Raw genomic sequence first — 18345 nt, 5'->3', positions numbered from 1 at the left:
GCTCGAGCCTGTGAGGATGACTTTGTAAGAACAACTCTCAATACCACTCCAGAGCTGATTCCCGGACACAGACGTCTAACTTCCGAAGTTCAATTTTTCCCCAAAGCTTTGTTGTGCTGAGGGTGAATAACTATCGCTTTGTAACTGACGCAGAGGTGCGTTCAAAAAATGGTTTGATCCTTTCACCTTTATGTCGAGCTAAGCTCATCAAAGGTGAAGACAAAGATCAAGTAGATTTTGTAATTCTCCAGATCAAAGATCAACTTTCTAATTCTCAGGCAACTTGCCTGTGGCCTAGAGAAACAGACATGCAACAGACGGGTCGAATGCTTATTTTATGCCCCAAAAGAGTTATAAAAGGAAAGTTTTGCATGTTTAAAGAACATTTTTGAGTTGCCAACATCACTTCTGATGCTCCTTTTAAACTAGATGGCCTATTCCTGAATGTACAATAACAGTTTATGGGCTTCCAGAGAACTTTCCATTCCATAAAATATTTAAGTTGTTTCCTCATTCATGACCTTCACAGCAGCATGCAAGTACGTATTAGATAGATAGATAGATAGATAGATAGATAGATAGATAGATAGATAGATAGATAGATAGATAGATAGATAGATAGATAGATAGATAGATAGATAGATAGATAGATAGATAGATAGATAGATAGATAGATAGATAGATAGATAGATAGATAGATAGATAGATAGATAGATAGATAGATAGATAGATAGATAGATAGATAGATAGACACCAATTTTTAACCCAGTAGGCACAGAGCTAAATAAGATGCTCAGAATACATCACAAAAACATCAGTCACAACAAATGGATTTGCATCTATACATGCATGAGAAACAAGTAATTTCCTCCCATCTCAACATTTTTCAGCCACAGAAACAGACTGCTTTGGGATTTTTGTTTTATTTTTTTTTTTGGTTATGGGGTGTAGAGATATGATTTGGGGGTTATGAAGCGTACAGAGGCAACCACGAACCGTAGAAGTGTTTGACAGATGGCAGCAGACTTCACTTCCACACCCACATCTGTTATTTTCATCACAATATTTGTCACCTCAATTCCACAAAAACCTCAATGGGTTAGGAAAAGCACAGTCTGCAAGGCTGAAGCTTGACAACCTGCTCACGTGTAGAGATTCGTAATTTCTTGTCTGCCATGTTGTTGCCGATATGGTGCACACTTAAAGCAAAACTTCAGCCAAAATTAAAATATACTGTTATACTTTTCTGTGGAAACACAAAAAGAGACGTTGCAATTTCAAAGAATGTATAGCGTCCATGACTCACTTCCTTCTAGGCAACATATACTGTATACACAGAGTCTCTCTCATACTGTCAGAATAAACGCTTGCATAGCCTCTGCTTGCCTTTGAACTAGAAATAGAACAATCTACAGAATAAGCGATATTGGACATAGTTGGGTGGACTGAACACATACATACTACTCAGTAGTTCTGTTCCCTAAATAAACTCCCTACACTCTAAAAAATGCTGGGTTAAATATGGACAAACTCAGGGATTGGGATGTTTTCACCCAGCCAACTTTTTCAACCAATTTTGGATTGATTATTTTTAGCCAGCAGTAAAAGGCATGTTTTTGCTCACCCCCAAATAGGGTCAAATTTGTGGGGTATTTTAAAGGTGCCATCGAACGTTATTTTACAAGATGTAATATAAGTCTAAGGTGTCCCCTGAATGTGTCTGTGAAGTTTCAGCTCAAAATACCCCATAGATTTTTTTTTATTATTATTTTTTTTAACTGCTTATTTTGGGGCATCATTAAATATGAGCCGATTTATGCTGTGCGGCCCCTTTAAATCTCGTGCTCTCCGCCCACGGAGCTCGCACTTGCCTTAAACAGTGCCTAAACAGTTTACATAGCTAATATAACCCTCAAATGGATCTTTACAAACTATTCGTCATGCATGCGGCTGTTATATTGTTTACATTCGATTCTGAATGAGTTTGAGGCTGTGCTCCGTGGCTAACGGCTAATGCTACAGTAAGAAACGATGGTAACTTTAAACACATTTAACAGTACATTAGCAACATGCTAATGAAAAATTTAGAAAGACAATTTACAAATATCACTAAAAATATCATGATATCATGGATCATGTCAGTTATTATTGCTCATCTGCCACTTGCTTGCTTACCTAGTCTGATGATTCAGCTGTGCACAGATCCAGACGTTACTGCCTGCCCTTGTCTAATGCCTTTCATAATGTTGGGAACATGGGCTGGCATATGCAAATATTGGGGGCGTACACCCCGACTGTTACGTAACAGTCGGTGTTATGTTGAGATTCACCTGTTTTTTGGAGATCTTTTAAACAAATGAGATTTACATAAGAAGGAGGAAACAGTGGAGTTTGAGACTCACTGTATGTCATTTCCATGTACTGAACTCTTGCTATTTAACTATGCCAAGATAAATTCAATTTTTCATTCGAGGGCACCTTTAAGCTGAAACTTGACCAGACCAGAGACTTATATTACATCTTGTGAAAGAAATCATAATAGGTGACCTTTAACCCAACCTGCTGGGTTTGTCCATATTTAACCCAACTTAGGTTGTTTTTAAAGAAGCATTTTTTAGAGTGTACCTGCTGCAATTTAAGGCATTAAAGTCACGCCCACAGCACTAAGGTAAAATTTATGTACAACTTTTTAACCACTAAGAAAACTTACTGATAACTTAATTACAGTCCAAATGGAAAGACAAACATAAGCTGGAACAAGATGAACTGAAGGATACCAGGGAGAAAAAAAATATTGAAGAGTTTACATTCACATTTTCAATTTTCACATTCTCATGTTCAGAATGTCTATTATCTTTAATAACACTTTTCAAACCTTCACTCAATTCTAAAGCACACTTGAAGTGTTAAACATGTAAAAGAGTAGCAGAAAAGGTCAATTTTTTAACATCAGTTCAGACTTGGAGAGCTTGTGCAGGATCTGTGCTGCTAAGATATTCCATTCACTTCCACTCATTACAGACTTTGCAGCCTGAAAGACTGAAAACCCTCAACAGGAGTGAACTTTTCATCTCTCAAGGACTAATCTTTGAATGGCACATGAGTGCATCTGCAATCTAAATTCATCACTGCTTACCTGAAAGCATCTGCAGCTAAAGACTTATGATCGGGGAAGAGCACAGGTGTAGCACACGGACTCTCTGCTGGAGGGCAAGAGCGTTTGGAATTAAATGCAGAACTCTATATGATACACCACTCAGCTGTATCTGAATCCCTGGCCTGTTTTCAATTTAACTTGTTCACTGTGGGTAAATTTAACTTTGGAGTATATTTTATGGGGTCACTTCATGCGTTTTGATCAATTGGATTGCAGGGTGTGCAGATTTCACATTTGGCCACATATACTGTATGTGCCTTCACAAAATGAATCTGATCTACTAGTCCCACGCTATTGCTAGCTAATGTTTGGATCGCGGAGCTCCCAAACTTCTGTATGCTGATGTTTTTTTGCAAGGAGCAAAGTTTATGTAGCCTACGTGGCATAACAATTTTAGAAGTTTTACAATGCAAAGGGAGATATCTTCCTTTACAAAAATGGCTTTTTAAGGACAGCAACAAATGGCTGGTAGTGACTACAACGAGCTTCTTCCTGGGTTAGTGACAACACAAACCCTAAAATTTACATAAACCCTGCCCCGAGAACACGCAACAAATGGGATGAGGCCATGTTGGGCTGCTTTAGAGAAGAGGAAGAGTTGTTGTAGGAGAGTGTTGCTGCCATGTCGTCATTTTACGGCAGACTGCTTCACAAACTAATCAATCTTTTGTGCAAATCCAGCGTTGAATTGATATGACGACACATGCTAGTCAATGAGTTGAATCAACTCCACAGCAACTACATAAATTTATCCACTAACCATTCAGGAATGTCCAGTTTCATTCTAAAAGTTGTAACTTCTTCCTGAGTCTCTCCATCAGTGTCGACTCCGGTTTGAACAATGTAAGGCTGAACACCGTTACTGACAATCCTCATTTTGGCTGCGTGAGATTCTCCAGCTTTGTTGTTGTTGAGCTGTTAAAGCTCCGCCCTCTTCTGGAAAGTGGGCCGGGAGCAGCAACTCATTTGCATTTAAAGGGACACACACAAAAACGGCATGTGTTTGCTCAAACCCAAAAAGGGCCAAATTTGACAAGCTATAAATGATCTGTGGGGTATTTTGAGCTGAAACTTCACAGACACATTCTGGAGACACCAGAGACTTATATTACATCTTGTAAAAGGTGCATTATTATAACACAATCAAGTGAATCACACAATACTGTCACATGTAGGTCTACACCAGGGGTTTTCAACCCGTCAAGGGGGGCACGAGTACCTGTCCACCAACGAACTTCACTGCCATCTTCCATATTCAAAGAACTTCCGGTATGTGAAATCTTTGGAGTGAGGTCCATCAGTGCAGAATTGTGATGAATGTCGATCTAGAGTGATGTGAAAGTCGCAGGAATTTTGTTATGTCTGTTCAGACTTAGATCGTATTTCAAAACATCTTACTTGGATCAGATCTAGGACCACATATGGAAGTGGCCCAAAAAAGAAAAGATCAGATTCCATGTGCTATGCACATTATAAAATAATCAGATCTGAGTCACATATGAGCAAAAAATAAATAAATCGGATTTGGGCCACTATTGCCTGCAGTGTGAACATTAAATAAACATAGGGGGGTGGATGTCCTGAAAGGTTGAAAACCCCTGCCCTACACCAAAAGATGGCACCATGACTTAACAAAAACATCTTGTGTTTTTATGCCAGTTATCGCAAAAAACAAGTCGAATATCTGACTTCAAGCATCGTTTCAGTAATTATTTTCAAGGGTATTCTTCTGAGCTGTCTGGAATGTAGAATTAATGAATAGCTTTGCTGAAAAGTTACACAACAAATGCATAGATGCTACAAACTGTTTGTTAAAATGCAGAAATCAGTATGATAATACTTAAAGTTTTAAAACATATTTAAAAAAGATGAACTTCAAGTTACTGTCCTCATGTAAACTCACTGTCAGTCCAAAGCTCTTTATTTCCATCCTGTTCATTTTTTTGCCATTGTGTAAAGAGATGTTTTAAATAATGTGTACGGACATTTTTCACAAAATTCTGCTATACACAAAAAGATCTGCACTCTGGAAATATTTAAAAAACTTATTTATAATGCATAATAAAAGCCTGAGAGGGATAAAAAAAGGTCCTCTATACTTCTTTATGGAAACACTTTAGTTTAAACACATGCATTAACTTTTCAAAAGGTACAGAGTTCAAAAGATACTGCAAAACAGGAATGACCCGAAGATGCGTAGTATACAAAGTGTGTCGTATTTGTCAGGTTACCAGAATTGAATGACATAATTTGTTTTTACTGCATACTCATTATGGGTCTTCATTACACACTCTTAAGCAGTCTTCACTGCACGCTCTAGTTGATTAAACCACACTATGATTGAAAATGAGCTAAAGTTTGAAGTAATTTCAGTTTCATTTCATAAGCGCAAATCAACCCGCCTCTCTTCCCACACACAAACACAAAAACAGAGTGACAGCCTCGCTTCGGTTTTTGCTCCGTAAAATCTCAGTTGACAACTTGATATTGTTACATCAAGTTAAATAAGAAGATTAAAGTTACAAAGGATAAGCTGTTTAAAAGGAAACTAGAAGCAGAAACTGAAATAGTCTAGGGAGTAACTACAAAACAGAGAGCTTTATTTAAAAAAAAAAAAAAGCCCTCTGATGAATGTTAGCCAAACAGCGAGCCAAAATCACAAAGGTAGGATAATGGGTGCTGGGATCGTAAATTCTCCCTCCTACCTGAAATTCGCCTAGGTGTCAAAAGTAGAGTGTGGATATTCCTGGAGGCTGCAGCTGGCCTACATATGCTCAACGCCGTTTGATTCGTCCTCAGCAGTGGCTTTTCCTGACGCTGGAAAATTCCCATTTCCTCTGGACTGATCCAGGTGGTCTCAAGAGCCAAAGTGTTGTTTAAATAAAACTGCAAATGAGAAAACATAAATCCTGTGAAGTTACAGAAAAGCAAAAAATTTAAAGATTCCCCAAAACAGTTGTTCATGCCCATGAGCAGATATGAGGTTTTGTGCTTCACATCACATGAAATATACACCGATCAGGCATAACATTATGACTACTGACAGGTGAAGTGAATAGCACTGATTATCTCTTCATCACAGCACCTGTTAGTGGGTGGGATATATTAGGCAGCAAGTGAACATTTTGTCCTCAAAGTTGATGTGTTAGAAGCAGAAAAAATGGGCAAGCGTAAGGATTTGAGCGAGTTTGACAAGGGCCAAATTGTGATGGCAACATGACTCCAAAACTGATCTCCAAAACTGCAGCTCTTGTGGGGTGTTCCCGGTCTGCAGTGGTCAGTATCTATCAAAAGTGGTCCAAGGAAGGAACAGTGGTGAACCGGCGACAGGGTCATGGGCGGCCAAGGGTCATTGGTGCACGTGGGAAGCGAAGGCTGGCCCATGTTTTCCGATCCAACAGACGAGCTACTGTAGCTCAAATTGCTCAAGAAGTTAATGCTGGTTCTGATAGAAAGGTGTCAGAATACACAGAGCATCACAGTTTGTTGCGTTTGGAGTCAGGGTGCCCATACTGACCCCTGTCCACCACTGAAAGAGCCAACAGTGGACACGTGAGCATCAGAACTGGACCACGGAGCAATGGAAGAAGGTGGCCTGGTCATGTGAATCATGTTTTCTTTTACATCACGTGGATGGCCGGGTGCGTGTGCGTCACTTACCTGGGGAACACATGGCAGCAGGATGCACTATGGGAAGAAGGCAGTGTGATGCTTTGGGCAATGTTCTGCTGGGAAACCTTGGGTTCTGCCATCCATGTGGATGTTACTTTGACACGTACTACCTACATAAGCATTGTTGCAGACCATGTACACTCTTTCATGGAAACGGTATTCCCTGGTGGCTGTGTCCTCTTTCAGCAGGATAATGCACCCTGCCACAAAGCAAAAATTGTTCAGGAATGGATTCAGGGAGCACAACAACAAGTTTGAGGTGTTGACTTGGCCTCCAAATTCCCTAAATCTCAATCCAATCGAGCATCTGTGGGATGTGCTGAACAAACAAGTCCGATCCATGGAGGCCCCACCTCGCAACTTACAGGACTTAAAGGATCTGCTGCTAACATCTTGGTGCAGATACCACAGCATACCTTCAGGGGTCTAGAGGAGTCCATGCTGCGATGGGTCAGGGCTGTTTTGTCAGCAAAAGAGGGACCAACACAATATTAGGAAGGTGGTCATAATGTTATGCCTGATCAGTGTACACCAGAACTGCATTTACAATGTATGGGAGGTTGAGTTTAATCCATTACTATGAATGCATCCTTTACCTTGTAGTCAGGTACACGTTTTTCCACCCAGCCCTTGCCATAATGTGGAGGCAGGACCGTCCGGTATACATGAGGAAACACTGGAAGTACATCCACACTCGCAGAAGGCTGGAAACCCAACACATGAGGCCTGGATGGCATCTCCCACTGGAATAGACAAGCAGAAACATCACTGTTTTTACTCATAATGTTAATGACAGCAGACTTTTCTGGAACAGTGAAGGTTTAATTACTACAGTTTAAAATGACAACCTCAATAACATCCATATCAATGGCCTCTGAATCAATAACTCGAGAGAAACTATCCACTTTATTTTTCAATGCAGAAGTAAGCTTTTTTCTGTGAATGTGTGAGACTTCCATTCATTAACCACTATAGGGGAATATCAAGAAGAATAACAAAGTGCAGTAAATGGTACAACAATTTGCACTACAGACCAGTGTGTTTATAATTACGACAATACATTAAAGGGGTCCTATTGTGCTTTTTCATTGTTTCAACATTAGTCAGTGAGTAATGTTGCTGTTTGAGCATAAAAAAATCTACAAGCTTACTTCATTTCTTTCCTTTAAAGTTGACTTCAAAAGGTATTTTATGTAACAGAAAAGGCTTTTCAAGAATTACAACGAACGGCTCATTTGGAATACAATGCGCTTTTTTCCGGGTCTTGTGAAGTCACAATGTTACTCATTTAAATAATCCCCGCCCAAGGAATATGCAAAAAAGGGGGCGTAGCCTGTTTGAGCTGCGCTAGAGAAGACGAAGAGTGTTATTGCTATGGTGAAGAGATGCTGTTGTTTTTTTGTTTTTTGGGTTTTTCTTCTGTTCTTTCTAAGGCAGACAAACTTAGAGTGGTTAATTTATTTTTTTGTGCTACACATTTTACAGAGGACAGATTCCAGAACATAAGAGAGTACAATGCCAGCTTCTCCTGAAAGATGGAACCGTTCCTACTTTGTCAGGACAATCAGTTGTTTATGGATCACAACTTGTAAGTGTTTCATTATTTGCTGTTGTTTTTTGTTTTTTTAAGTGTTCCAACCTTATGTTGTTGCTACGATGTAAACAAATGGAAAAACTGTTTGGCTCCGCTAACCTGCTAGCTAACATTTCATGTAGTGTTTACTGCAGCTTTTGTAAACTGTTCATCGCCCCTTTGGAAAATTAACCATGGTTTTGTGATCAATTACTGTCTGTTTAATCATAGTTTTCCAACAAATTTCTGCACAATCCCCTTGATTGTTAACATTCTCAGGATCTAAATTGGGCTTGAATTGGTTTGACATTGATGCCATCGTTAATATTTACACCATAGATCTGAATAAATTTACACCGTATTTCTGAAAAGCATTTTTAAAGTCCAAAGTGGGCGGAGCCAGTCGTCGCCATCTTGGCAACACGTCACTACACGTCACTCCCGAATAACCAAAAATGGGCAAAGAGGCCCATAATTTCAGATAAACACTGTTCTTTTGAACTTTCTATTCATCAAATAATCCTGAAAAAAAAAATAATGTACACAAATATTTAGTACAATTGTACACATTAAATGTTTCTTGAGCAGCAGATCAGCATATTAGAATGATTTCTGAAGGATCATGTATTCAAATAGAAAACAGTTATTTTAAATTTTAATAATATTAATTAATTTAATATTTAATTATTAATTATTAATTATTAATATTTAATAATTTAATAATTATTAATGTTTAATAATTAATAAAATTAATTTAATAATTTAATAATATTTCACAATATTACTGTTTTTACTGTATTTTTAATTAAATAAATGTAGCCTTGGTAAGCAGACGAAACTTCTTTTAAAAACATTAAAAATCGTAGTGGTCCCAAACTTTTGGACTGTACTGTATAGATGTATACATGTGAAGAGTTCAGATACAAAAGCCGATATTGCTGAGTTCAACATGTTCTTGGGTCAACATTTTTGTTGATCCTGGAACAACATTCAAATCAACCAATCAGATTTGAGGGACAAGTTTACAGATTATGTCAAGTTTAGGCTTACCTACCTCAATGTTATTCATCTGTCATTTCCCTCTGATTTTTGGGATAACTTATGGGTAGGGTTAGGTTTAGGGGTAGGAATAAGATAAAGACTAAATTTTCAGACTAGAATGTTGTTCCAGGATCAACAAAATATGTTGACCCTGGAACGCATCTAACTCAGCAAAATCAGGACGTGTGCTAAATGCACCTCCGTCAAAAATGAGAAAATGATATTGAGCGAATGCTCTCCAAACATAGTATATGTTCATCAAATACTTTCTCTTCAAATCCCCTAAATATCAACCTCAGCCCATTCAGAAATACCATCATTGGCAAAAACCTCTAAGTCTACAGAAGAACCAATCGGAAGACGCATATCAAATCGAATCATATGATTTCAAGATGAATGAAAGTGTGCATAATTAATATAATTTAAATGGATGAGTTTAAAAAAAAAAAATCAACCCTCTCACAGTTTTCATGAAGGGCAAAATTAGCTATATGGACCAAAACCACTTTTTGTACCAGGCTGTAAACTTTTTTTTTTTTTTTTTCTGCTGTAAAGTTGGGCATTTTAACATGCTGTAATAATGTAAAATATGTGAACCTATTCTAGTATGCCTTAAAAACAAAATCAAGACTTCATAAAGGTGGTAAGAAATACCAGTTTGCAATATCAAGCAGCACAATGAGCTGCTTTTTATGTACATGTACCAAAACTCATCATATTATGAAAGGAAACTTGGTTGTGGACATCATTACATGTTGACTTTAAAGCTGAGTTCTCTGCAGATTATACTGTATTTTCTTTTGTGTTCAGGATAACATCCTGTTCAATCATGCTCGGCTCTGTGTCAATGCCTCTCTGCAGTAGCAGTCAATCAAAGGCTTCTGAAGGCTGTCTGCATCTCAAAGTCTCTGTTTAAATAATATACCCGGGCCGTTCCACCCACTGTCTCTGTCTCTCTCCCTCTCTGGTTCCAGTGCAGTGCTACTGAGTTCATGCTTGCCGCCTCCTCTGAACGGCACTTTAATGAAGTGGAAGCACAAAGTTCTCAACGCTGGGGATGTGGAGCAGTGGTGATCATGCCTCTGCCCGGCACACAGATTAAATGTCACGCCGAGTTTGAGTCGTGAGGAGGATGCTGCTGTGGATGGGAGAGTCATCCTGAGCTCAGCACCTCTAGTGGTGATACAGAGGAACTGAAGGGAGATGATGCACAGAATGTTGATTTCCAGCTTTAACTGTTCACCAAAAATGATGCTGATAAAATGTTATCAACATCAAATCCTGTCCTGCACATTTCAATCCTTCCTGTCCAAATTATTAGACATATTCTTGCAGCCGCCAGTCGACTTTAACCTTTTAACAAATCTGTTTCAAGATTTAATCAAGAACTTTATTGGAAAGGCATCTTGATTTGATTAATTCATTATCACAGCAAGTAAAAATGCTCAGCTCAAGAGTAAACAGCCCAAGAAACAAAACTGCAATAAAAGCATTAACAAAAACAACACACTCACTTGTAATTATGAAAAAAAAAAAATAATAATAATAATAATAATAAAAAAACACATAGCTTTAGCTTTATAATTGTGCGTGTGTACATAATGTATAGCATATTTACCTTTTCTTTTTGTACTAAGCATTTCAAACTCAATTAGTTCTGTGATTTACAATATGTTTTTTACATCAATGCACAGTCAGCATATGGTGGCTGCATATCTCAATACACAAATGACCACACAAAAGATCATTTTCTCTTCAGTTTTTGGTACTTGTCAAGCCATGGGGTATTTAATGCAATAGAGATCATGCAATATTTGCTCTATTGCAATTTCAATAACATCAACATTCATCCATTATACACACATTATTCACTCATATAAATAATCAACAGGGTATTGAGTAATAAGTTCAACAGTGACCTAAACAAGTTCAAATCTCCAATAAGAATTTCATACTTTTCAGGACATTTGGAACCCGAACATGAATTAATGGCATAAACTATAGTATAATCATCTTTAACCCACCAACAACAGGGGTAAAAAAATAAATAAATAAACAAATAAATAAAAAAAATGTGTGCAACACAACTTTTCAACTAGTCATAGTGAAAAGCCATTACTAAGAAAAGCCACTTGTTTTGACAAATTGAACGCAAATGTTTCTGAAGCACTGGATTATTTAACATATTGATGCATATCATATCAAATATATGTATGAAAATTATATATAACAGAAGGCATGGGTCTTGGAAAAGTAACAAATGTCTCTCAAAACCACGGGGGACTGAACATAGACTTTTCTATGGTTGCTCTGCATCTCTGAAATCTCCCTAAAATGGGTAAAAAGAAATCCCCAGATGAACCAATATTCTGCTGAAGAGGCCTTTCTATGTTTTAATACTACCGGATCATAAACAAATTCATTTATTTATTCATTAAATAGCGGTTTTAAACTCTATAGATCGTTCTGTGGAGTAGCCTAAGTGAGGCTTTGTTATTTGCATGTAAAAGCATGTTACCTGAACACTGGGCAGAGTGAACTGACTGATGGTCGCCGGCTCCGTGGCGGCAGCGCGCATCACGGGCACAAACGGATCGCAGGACATCTGCCATCCCGAGACTGCCTGAATCAGCGGAGGAGGGCGAGAGGAGATGAGCACCGGAGGAGCAGAACCCACCCTACACAGTCCGGAGGTGGTCGGGACCATCCAGAGCCACGGAGGAGCTTCCGCGCTCACGTGCCACAGCTGAGGCTGAGCTTTAACGCGCTGGACCGGGATCATTCCTGCTGCATCCTAGAACTCGAAAGAAGGATGGAGACTGAGGAAGCTGCCCGTGCAGTGGACACTGGAAAAAAATCAGATAGATATCGCACATTTATCCGCGTCTGCGATTGATTAAAATAGATAGATGTCAAGAATATTTTTTCGTCAAAAGTCTCTTAAAGTTATATCCATATTTCACCACTCATTCCATAATTACGCATGCATATTTTGTTTAACTGCATGGCCGAAAGAGTCTGTGTTAGCGTTTCTTGACAATCTTGCTGTAAACATGTAAATCTCATTTAGTTCAGGTAATAAGAGAGTGAGAATCTGAATTAAAAAAAAAAAAAAAAATGTATGCCTACCAGTATAGGCTCATTGAAACACAATAAACAGGCTCCCCTCCCAAATTCTGCAGCACATGCATCCGCATGCACAGGTGGCGAGACATTATCAAGAGAGCTTTTCCGTGCAACTTGAATGGAAAAGTTATTCTCTTTCACTAAAATAAACCATATCAAGACAGCGCCTAGATGAACTTGCCAAAAATAATGTTTTGCTATACTGCACTGTCCAAAAGTCTCTGAAAGTTGCTCATGCACATTTTAGCACAAATTACAAACACATGCGTAAATTATTTTAACTGCATAACCAGAGCTCAAATATCACCACAACACTTCTATTATATTAGCCTATATTTTCAACATATATAATCCTAAACACATTAAGTTGCAGTCATGAATATCAGAATCTGATTCAAAACAAAACACCGAAACATAATAAATAGGTTCCCCTCCCAAAATTCTGCAGCACATGCATGGACTTAAACAGGTGGATGCAAGACATGTTCAAGCCTTTAAGTATAACTTAAACGGAAAAGTTATTCTGACGTTTTTTAACCAAATAATGCATGCGAACTCACCTATGAGGTTTCAAAACCCGTTTAGTTCAACATAATTTATGAGTCTGTTAGTGTTTCGCTGGTAAAAATAAATAAATAAATAAATAAATAATGCAAACTATAAACAGTTAGATTCAATATGAAACTGTGGCTGCAGACGAAGGTTTCTAAGAATATCCAGTAAGAAAGGTGTCCAAAGTGTCCAAAGCGTAGAGAATACGTGTGTGCGTTCACGCGCCTTGGATCGCACTCTCCATGTGCACGATCACAGCGGCGGGTTGTTCATTTCGCTCACAAGAGCTCCGTGGGAATCTCGTTGAAATCTGTTCACTGTCAAGCCGATGATTCTCCAGCCACCCGCGGTGGTGCCTGCTAAAGAATCTCAAAATCATTCCTCATCAGGATATAATCCTCTGTTTCTTATGCATGCTTGTAGAACTTGTGTAGAAAATCCTCGTTGATGAAGAGATACGACTGTGCTTCTGCTCAGCTCAAAGTCCTGGCAGTCCAGACCGGGTGCATTTGCTTTCTGAGCGGATCTGATGGCGCCGTGCGCAGCACAGTGCGTCAGGACGCGCAAAGACGCACAACTCGCCCTTAGATGATCTGGGATGATAGAATAATGTGACAACTGTTTTAATCCATTAACAGTGGCATGATTTACTTTGTTTAAAACCTGCATGGGAGTTTATTTGACCCTCGTGTTCTGTTTGGGGACCCCATGCGGTTTTTAAAGCCTAATTAGAATGGATAACAGATCAAATCTGAAAAGTGCATGACACATTTGAAGGTTGAAGTTTCAATCAGTTATAAAAGATTGATTAAATAATCTTTCAGTTTTTGATTCAGTCAGGGCAAAAGTCAAAGGAAAATATCAATATATTAGGCTAATTATTACAATTATTTTAGGTCTATTATATTATAATTATCAAGATGGAATTTAATGAAAATGTTAAAAATATATATATTTATGCTATAAAATGTATGCTATAAATTGTCTGAAATATTGGTTATTGTAATCTGTTGTCAGTTTCTGTTCATAAAAAGTATGAAACAAGCAGATTTGTCATCGTTGCAGAGGAAATATCTTAGTCTACATGGGGAGCCTTCGAATATTGCCTTGGTCAGTGGGGGGCCTTGGAGTCAAAAAGCTTTTCTTTTCTTTTTTCCTTATCAATCAATCGTCTGCGGTGACTTTGAAGCACAAGTCATCATATTTTTTTTATACCGCCAGGGGGTATGTTTGAACAGCCATAATTGAGGTTATCCAAAGTTTCTTTTTTTCTTCTTCTTTTGCCCACAACGGGGTGTCTTGTTGTGAGTGGATCAACCATGACTCTTGTGAATGTCACAAAACCCTGTGTGCAAACAAAAAAAAAAAAATGATACCAAAAGTGGACTTGACACCCCAGTCTGAATTCCTTGGAAGAGCCTTGGAAGTGTGAAACGATGAAGAGGATCTGGAATGCGTTTGCAGAAAGCATCGCTAGCCAACCATGGTCGCAAGTTCCATTGAAGTCTAACGACAGAACTTGTGATGATAGTTTGCGGAACGCATGCAGCCTACGCAGGGCTGGTGATTGAAAGGTTTGATTCCCACAAAGTATAATCAATGCACCTAACCCCAGGTTTCTCTAGATGCATTATTCTTGTAAAAAAAGCGTATTATAAAAAGAATATAAATTTTACACCACAAATGAACACTGAATGTCCACTGTAAATGACCTTTTTGCCATGGTGAAGTCTGTGATCCACAGATGATACTTCAGGACTTTCTAAAGAGGTTTCTTCTTCACATCTCACAATATCTGCAGTAAAGTTTCAGTTAAAGTATACAGTGCCTTTCCAAAGCTTGGAGCCCAATATTGTGAAATAGTATTTAAAATAACATTTCTATTTTAATACATTTTAACATGTAATTTATTTTTGCGATGGCAGAGCTGAATTTTCAGCATCATTACTCCAGTCTTCAGTGTCACGTGATCCTTCAGAAATCATTCTAATATGCTGATTTGCTGCTCAAGAAACATTTATGATTATTATTAATGTTGAAAACAGTTGAGCTGCTTAATATTTTTGTGACAATTGTGATACAACTTTTTTCAGGATTCTTTAATGAATAGTAAGTTCAAATGAACAGTAAATTTAATGCACCAGTACTGAATAAAACTAAATTAATTTCTTTAAAATAAATATATTTAAAAAAATCAGAATGTAGTTTTGCCTTAATGAACTCTTAATTTACTGCTTATTAGGGGTTAATAAGGTAGTTGTTGTAGCATTTAAGTTTAGGTATAGGGTAGGATTTTGAGATGTAGAGTATGCAGAAAAAGGCATAAATATTTGCTTTATAAGTACTAATAAACAGCCAATATGCAAGCTAATAAGCAACTAGTTAAAAGTTTGAATTGTTCCCCATACTAAAGTATTACCTGTATAGCAGTAGACAAATGTTGCGTCCCAAATGACGCACTATACACTATGCACCTATACACTATGTACTTGTGCACTATGCACTCATCCATGTAGTGCGTGAATTATATAAGGTTATTTTGTCATTTAACAACAGAGTCCGATCCTCCCTTCCCCTCCGCTACGTTATTAAAGCTGCGGCAGTTGAGTGCACGAAGTGTCCAACATTCCACACTTCGTTTTTTCTGTTAATTTAGTGCATTTGGAACTTTCAGTGTGAATGCACTAATTGCACTATTTATACTTAAAAACGTCATAGAATAATGCATAAGTAAACAAATTGGGACTCACCTAAAGACATTTTTGTGTGAACTTTGGATTGTTTTATAAATCCTTCAATGCAACACTCATTTATGGTGATGGTAAGCGGTTCAAATCAATTTCTAACTAGGGTAGGTTCATGAGTTCTTTGGAGTGAAAGAGAACTCAACAATTTGACTTGAAATCGAGGGAACCCCTAGGCCATGACTTCTTCATTTTCTCCAACAAAAATCTTGATTTACAGAGCTGTGCGGTCTCTCACCACAGGCTCTGTTTCATGTCCTTTTAAAAATGTATCTGTGCTTATAATTAGTGACTGTTGCCCCTTTCATTTGTCCTCTTAGTTTGGTTGGAAGGAAAGGGTGGATACCCACGGCTGTCCGTGGCACAGAATATGGCCCTGCCGGTGCCGAAGCGATAGAGATTATTTTGACTGGGGCTGTTCTGTTGTGATATTCCAGTTTTGGGGTCTGCCGTAGGAGTTGTTTGGATCATCCACCGCTATTTCACTGAAGGGAATATCTGGATGCAGAAATGACATTTTCCAGCCATTTTCTGATTGGTTAAAGCCTTACCCTCAATCACACAGCGTGTCTAATGCCTGAGGCCGGTCTTACTTTAGATTCTGTGAGCATGAGGAAAGCATGTCAGAATATTTTGAGCATTACAAGAATATTCAGAAAACAGGTGCCACAATCGTCACATTGGTTACCTGAGCAAAGGCAAAGGCTATAGCAAAATTTGGCACCATGGACATTAACTTATATCTTAATAGTATTAAAAAGAGAAACAATCCATTGTAAATGGTGCCTTACCTAGAGTAACCAGCTTGGCATGGGCCCACAACACTATTGAAACATATTGCCTTGACATCAAAAAGCTTTGGACTATTTGTTTCAGAGAAAACATGTATTTTAACGCCCCTCACAGCTGGATGCATGATTATGCTTAGACATGGTGAGGTTAATTACAGGGTCAAGCTGGTGTATTTATGGCCTGGCTTGGGCACAGTTGTGTGATTTAAGATTCTTTAATGCACAGCGGATCTCATTCATATGAATGAGTAGGAGCACTTTGGCATTCTCTTTGGCATTCTCTTGGACCTAAGTGCGTCTTTTGATACTGTCGATCACATGCTATTACTTAGTCGACTTGAATCTGTCTTTGGTGTAATGGAGACTGCTCTGGACTGGTTCCGATTTTATTTTGCTGATGACAGTGATTTTGTTTTTATGGATGGCCCCAGATCAGAGGTTGGTCCTGTTAGTACTGGTGTCCCCCAGGGCTCAATTCTCGGTCTTTTGCTTTTTAGCATCTATATTTTTCCACTCTGTAAACTATTATGATGTCTTGACCTTAACTACCATTTATGCTGATGATACCAAGATTTAGATTCACTTCAAACCGGGTAAAGGTGTGGACATTCCCCATCTTTCCAATTGTATTTCTGAGATTAAGATATGGATGTCTAACAATTTCCTGTGCTTGTATAGTTCTAAAACTGAAGTTATGCTTACTGGCTCTCCCCATCAGCTGCATAATGCTGGTTCTTTGGCTTTGTCTGTTGTTGGTGTTGTCTTGGAGTTACAAAGTAAATTATTCTAGAAATTAGAAAGTAAATTTTGGAGATATTTTGATGCCAGTCTGTCAAAATTGTGGAATTTCCTAGCAAATTCGTTAGGTATTTTTAAATCTTGTTTTAAAAACTTTTTATTTCAGGATTGCTTTTAACTGATTCATTTTGTCGTTTAATTACTCAGTGTTATATGTTATTTTTCTCTATGTGTTTGCTCTCTACTTAATGTGTTTTAATTTATTTTGTTGTGTTTGCTTGTTTTGTAAAGCACTTTGGGAAAGCAACTTTTAAAAGGCGTTATACAAAATAAATTTATTATTATTATTATTACCAATAATATATAAACAATAATATGTATGAAAAGCTAAAGTGTGTGATTTCTGCACCACCAGCATCACCAACTGGAACTGGAAAAAAAATGACTATTTTCAAACAGGTTTCCCAACACTTTTCTCATCATTCTTTGGTCAGACAAATAAAGTGTCTTGGCTGAAACGCTATTGGTTGAGTTAAACATTCAATGAGGAAAAAAAGTAGGGTCTTACATACCAGAATGGAGTGGAAGAGAAGGGGTTAAAAGTAAAAGAGCTGAAAGGAAAATTATTTAAAGTTGTTACATTTATTTGACCACAATAAGACCATGAAAGAGCATTATGTGTCAGTTTTTGAGGTTTTCTGTCAAGCAGTTGATGCAAGTCAACTAAAAAGTGCATGTCTATTTTGTGATACAACAGAGGATTAAAGCTTCAAGTTATAAAAGCTTAAATAAATAAATATTCAAATACACAAAAAATAACTAAAAAAATGAAACAAATTTACACAGCAAAATACCGTTTTCCACTGAAATAGTAATATATCATAAAACAATGCATTCTGGGTAATATTTGTCATTTTAAGAAAAGAGGCCTATAGGCTTCTTTCTCGAAAA

At 37.8% G+C, this 18345-nt stretch overlaps 1 protein-coding gene across 1 annotated transcript in view; it reads right to left on the bottom strand.

The window, feature by feature from the left end:
• tcerg1l (transcription elongation regulator 1 like) overlaps positions 1-12225 on the bottom strand; it is a 98539-nt gene extending 86314 nt beyond the window's left edge. Inside the window, exons 1-3 of the mRNA XM_067370210.1 lie at positions 11962-12225; positions 7426-7572; positions 5863-6043 (exon numbers count right to left, since the gene is read on the bottom strand). Coding sequence (XP_067226311.1) covers positions 5863-6043; positions 7426-7572; positions 11962-12225 — 592 coding nt within the window. The remainder of the gene's footprint in view (positions 1-5862; positions 6044-7425; positions 7573-11961) is intronic.
• Positions 12226-18345: the final 6120 nt, after the last annotated feature.

Source organism: Chanodichthys erythropterus, chromosome 19 (genome assembly GCF_024489055.1).
Source record: "Chanodichthys erythropterus isolate Z2021 chromosome 19, ASM2448905v1, whole genome shotgun sequence".
NCBI lineage: Eukaryota > Metazoa > Chordata > Actinopteri > Cypriniformes > Xenocyprididae > Chanodichthys > Chanodichthys erythropterus.
Note: the sequence above shows the minus strand (reverse complement) of the source record. Positions and strands in the feature narration are given on the sequence as shown.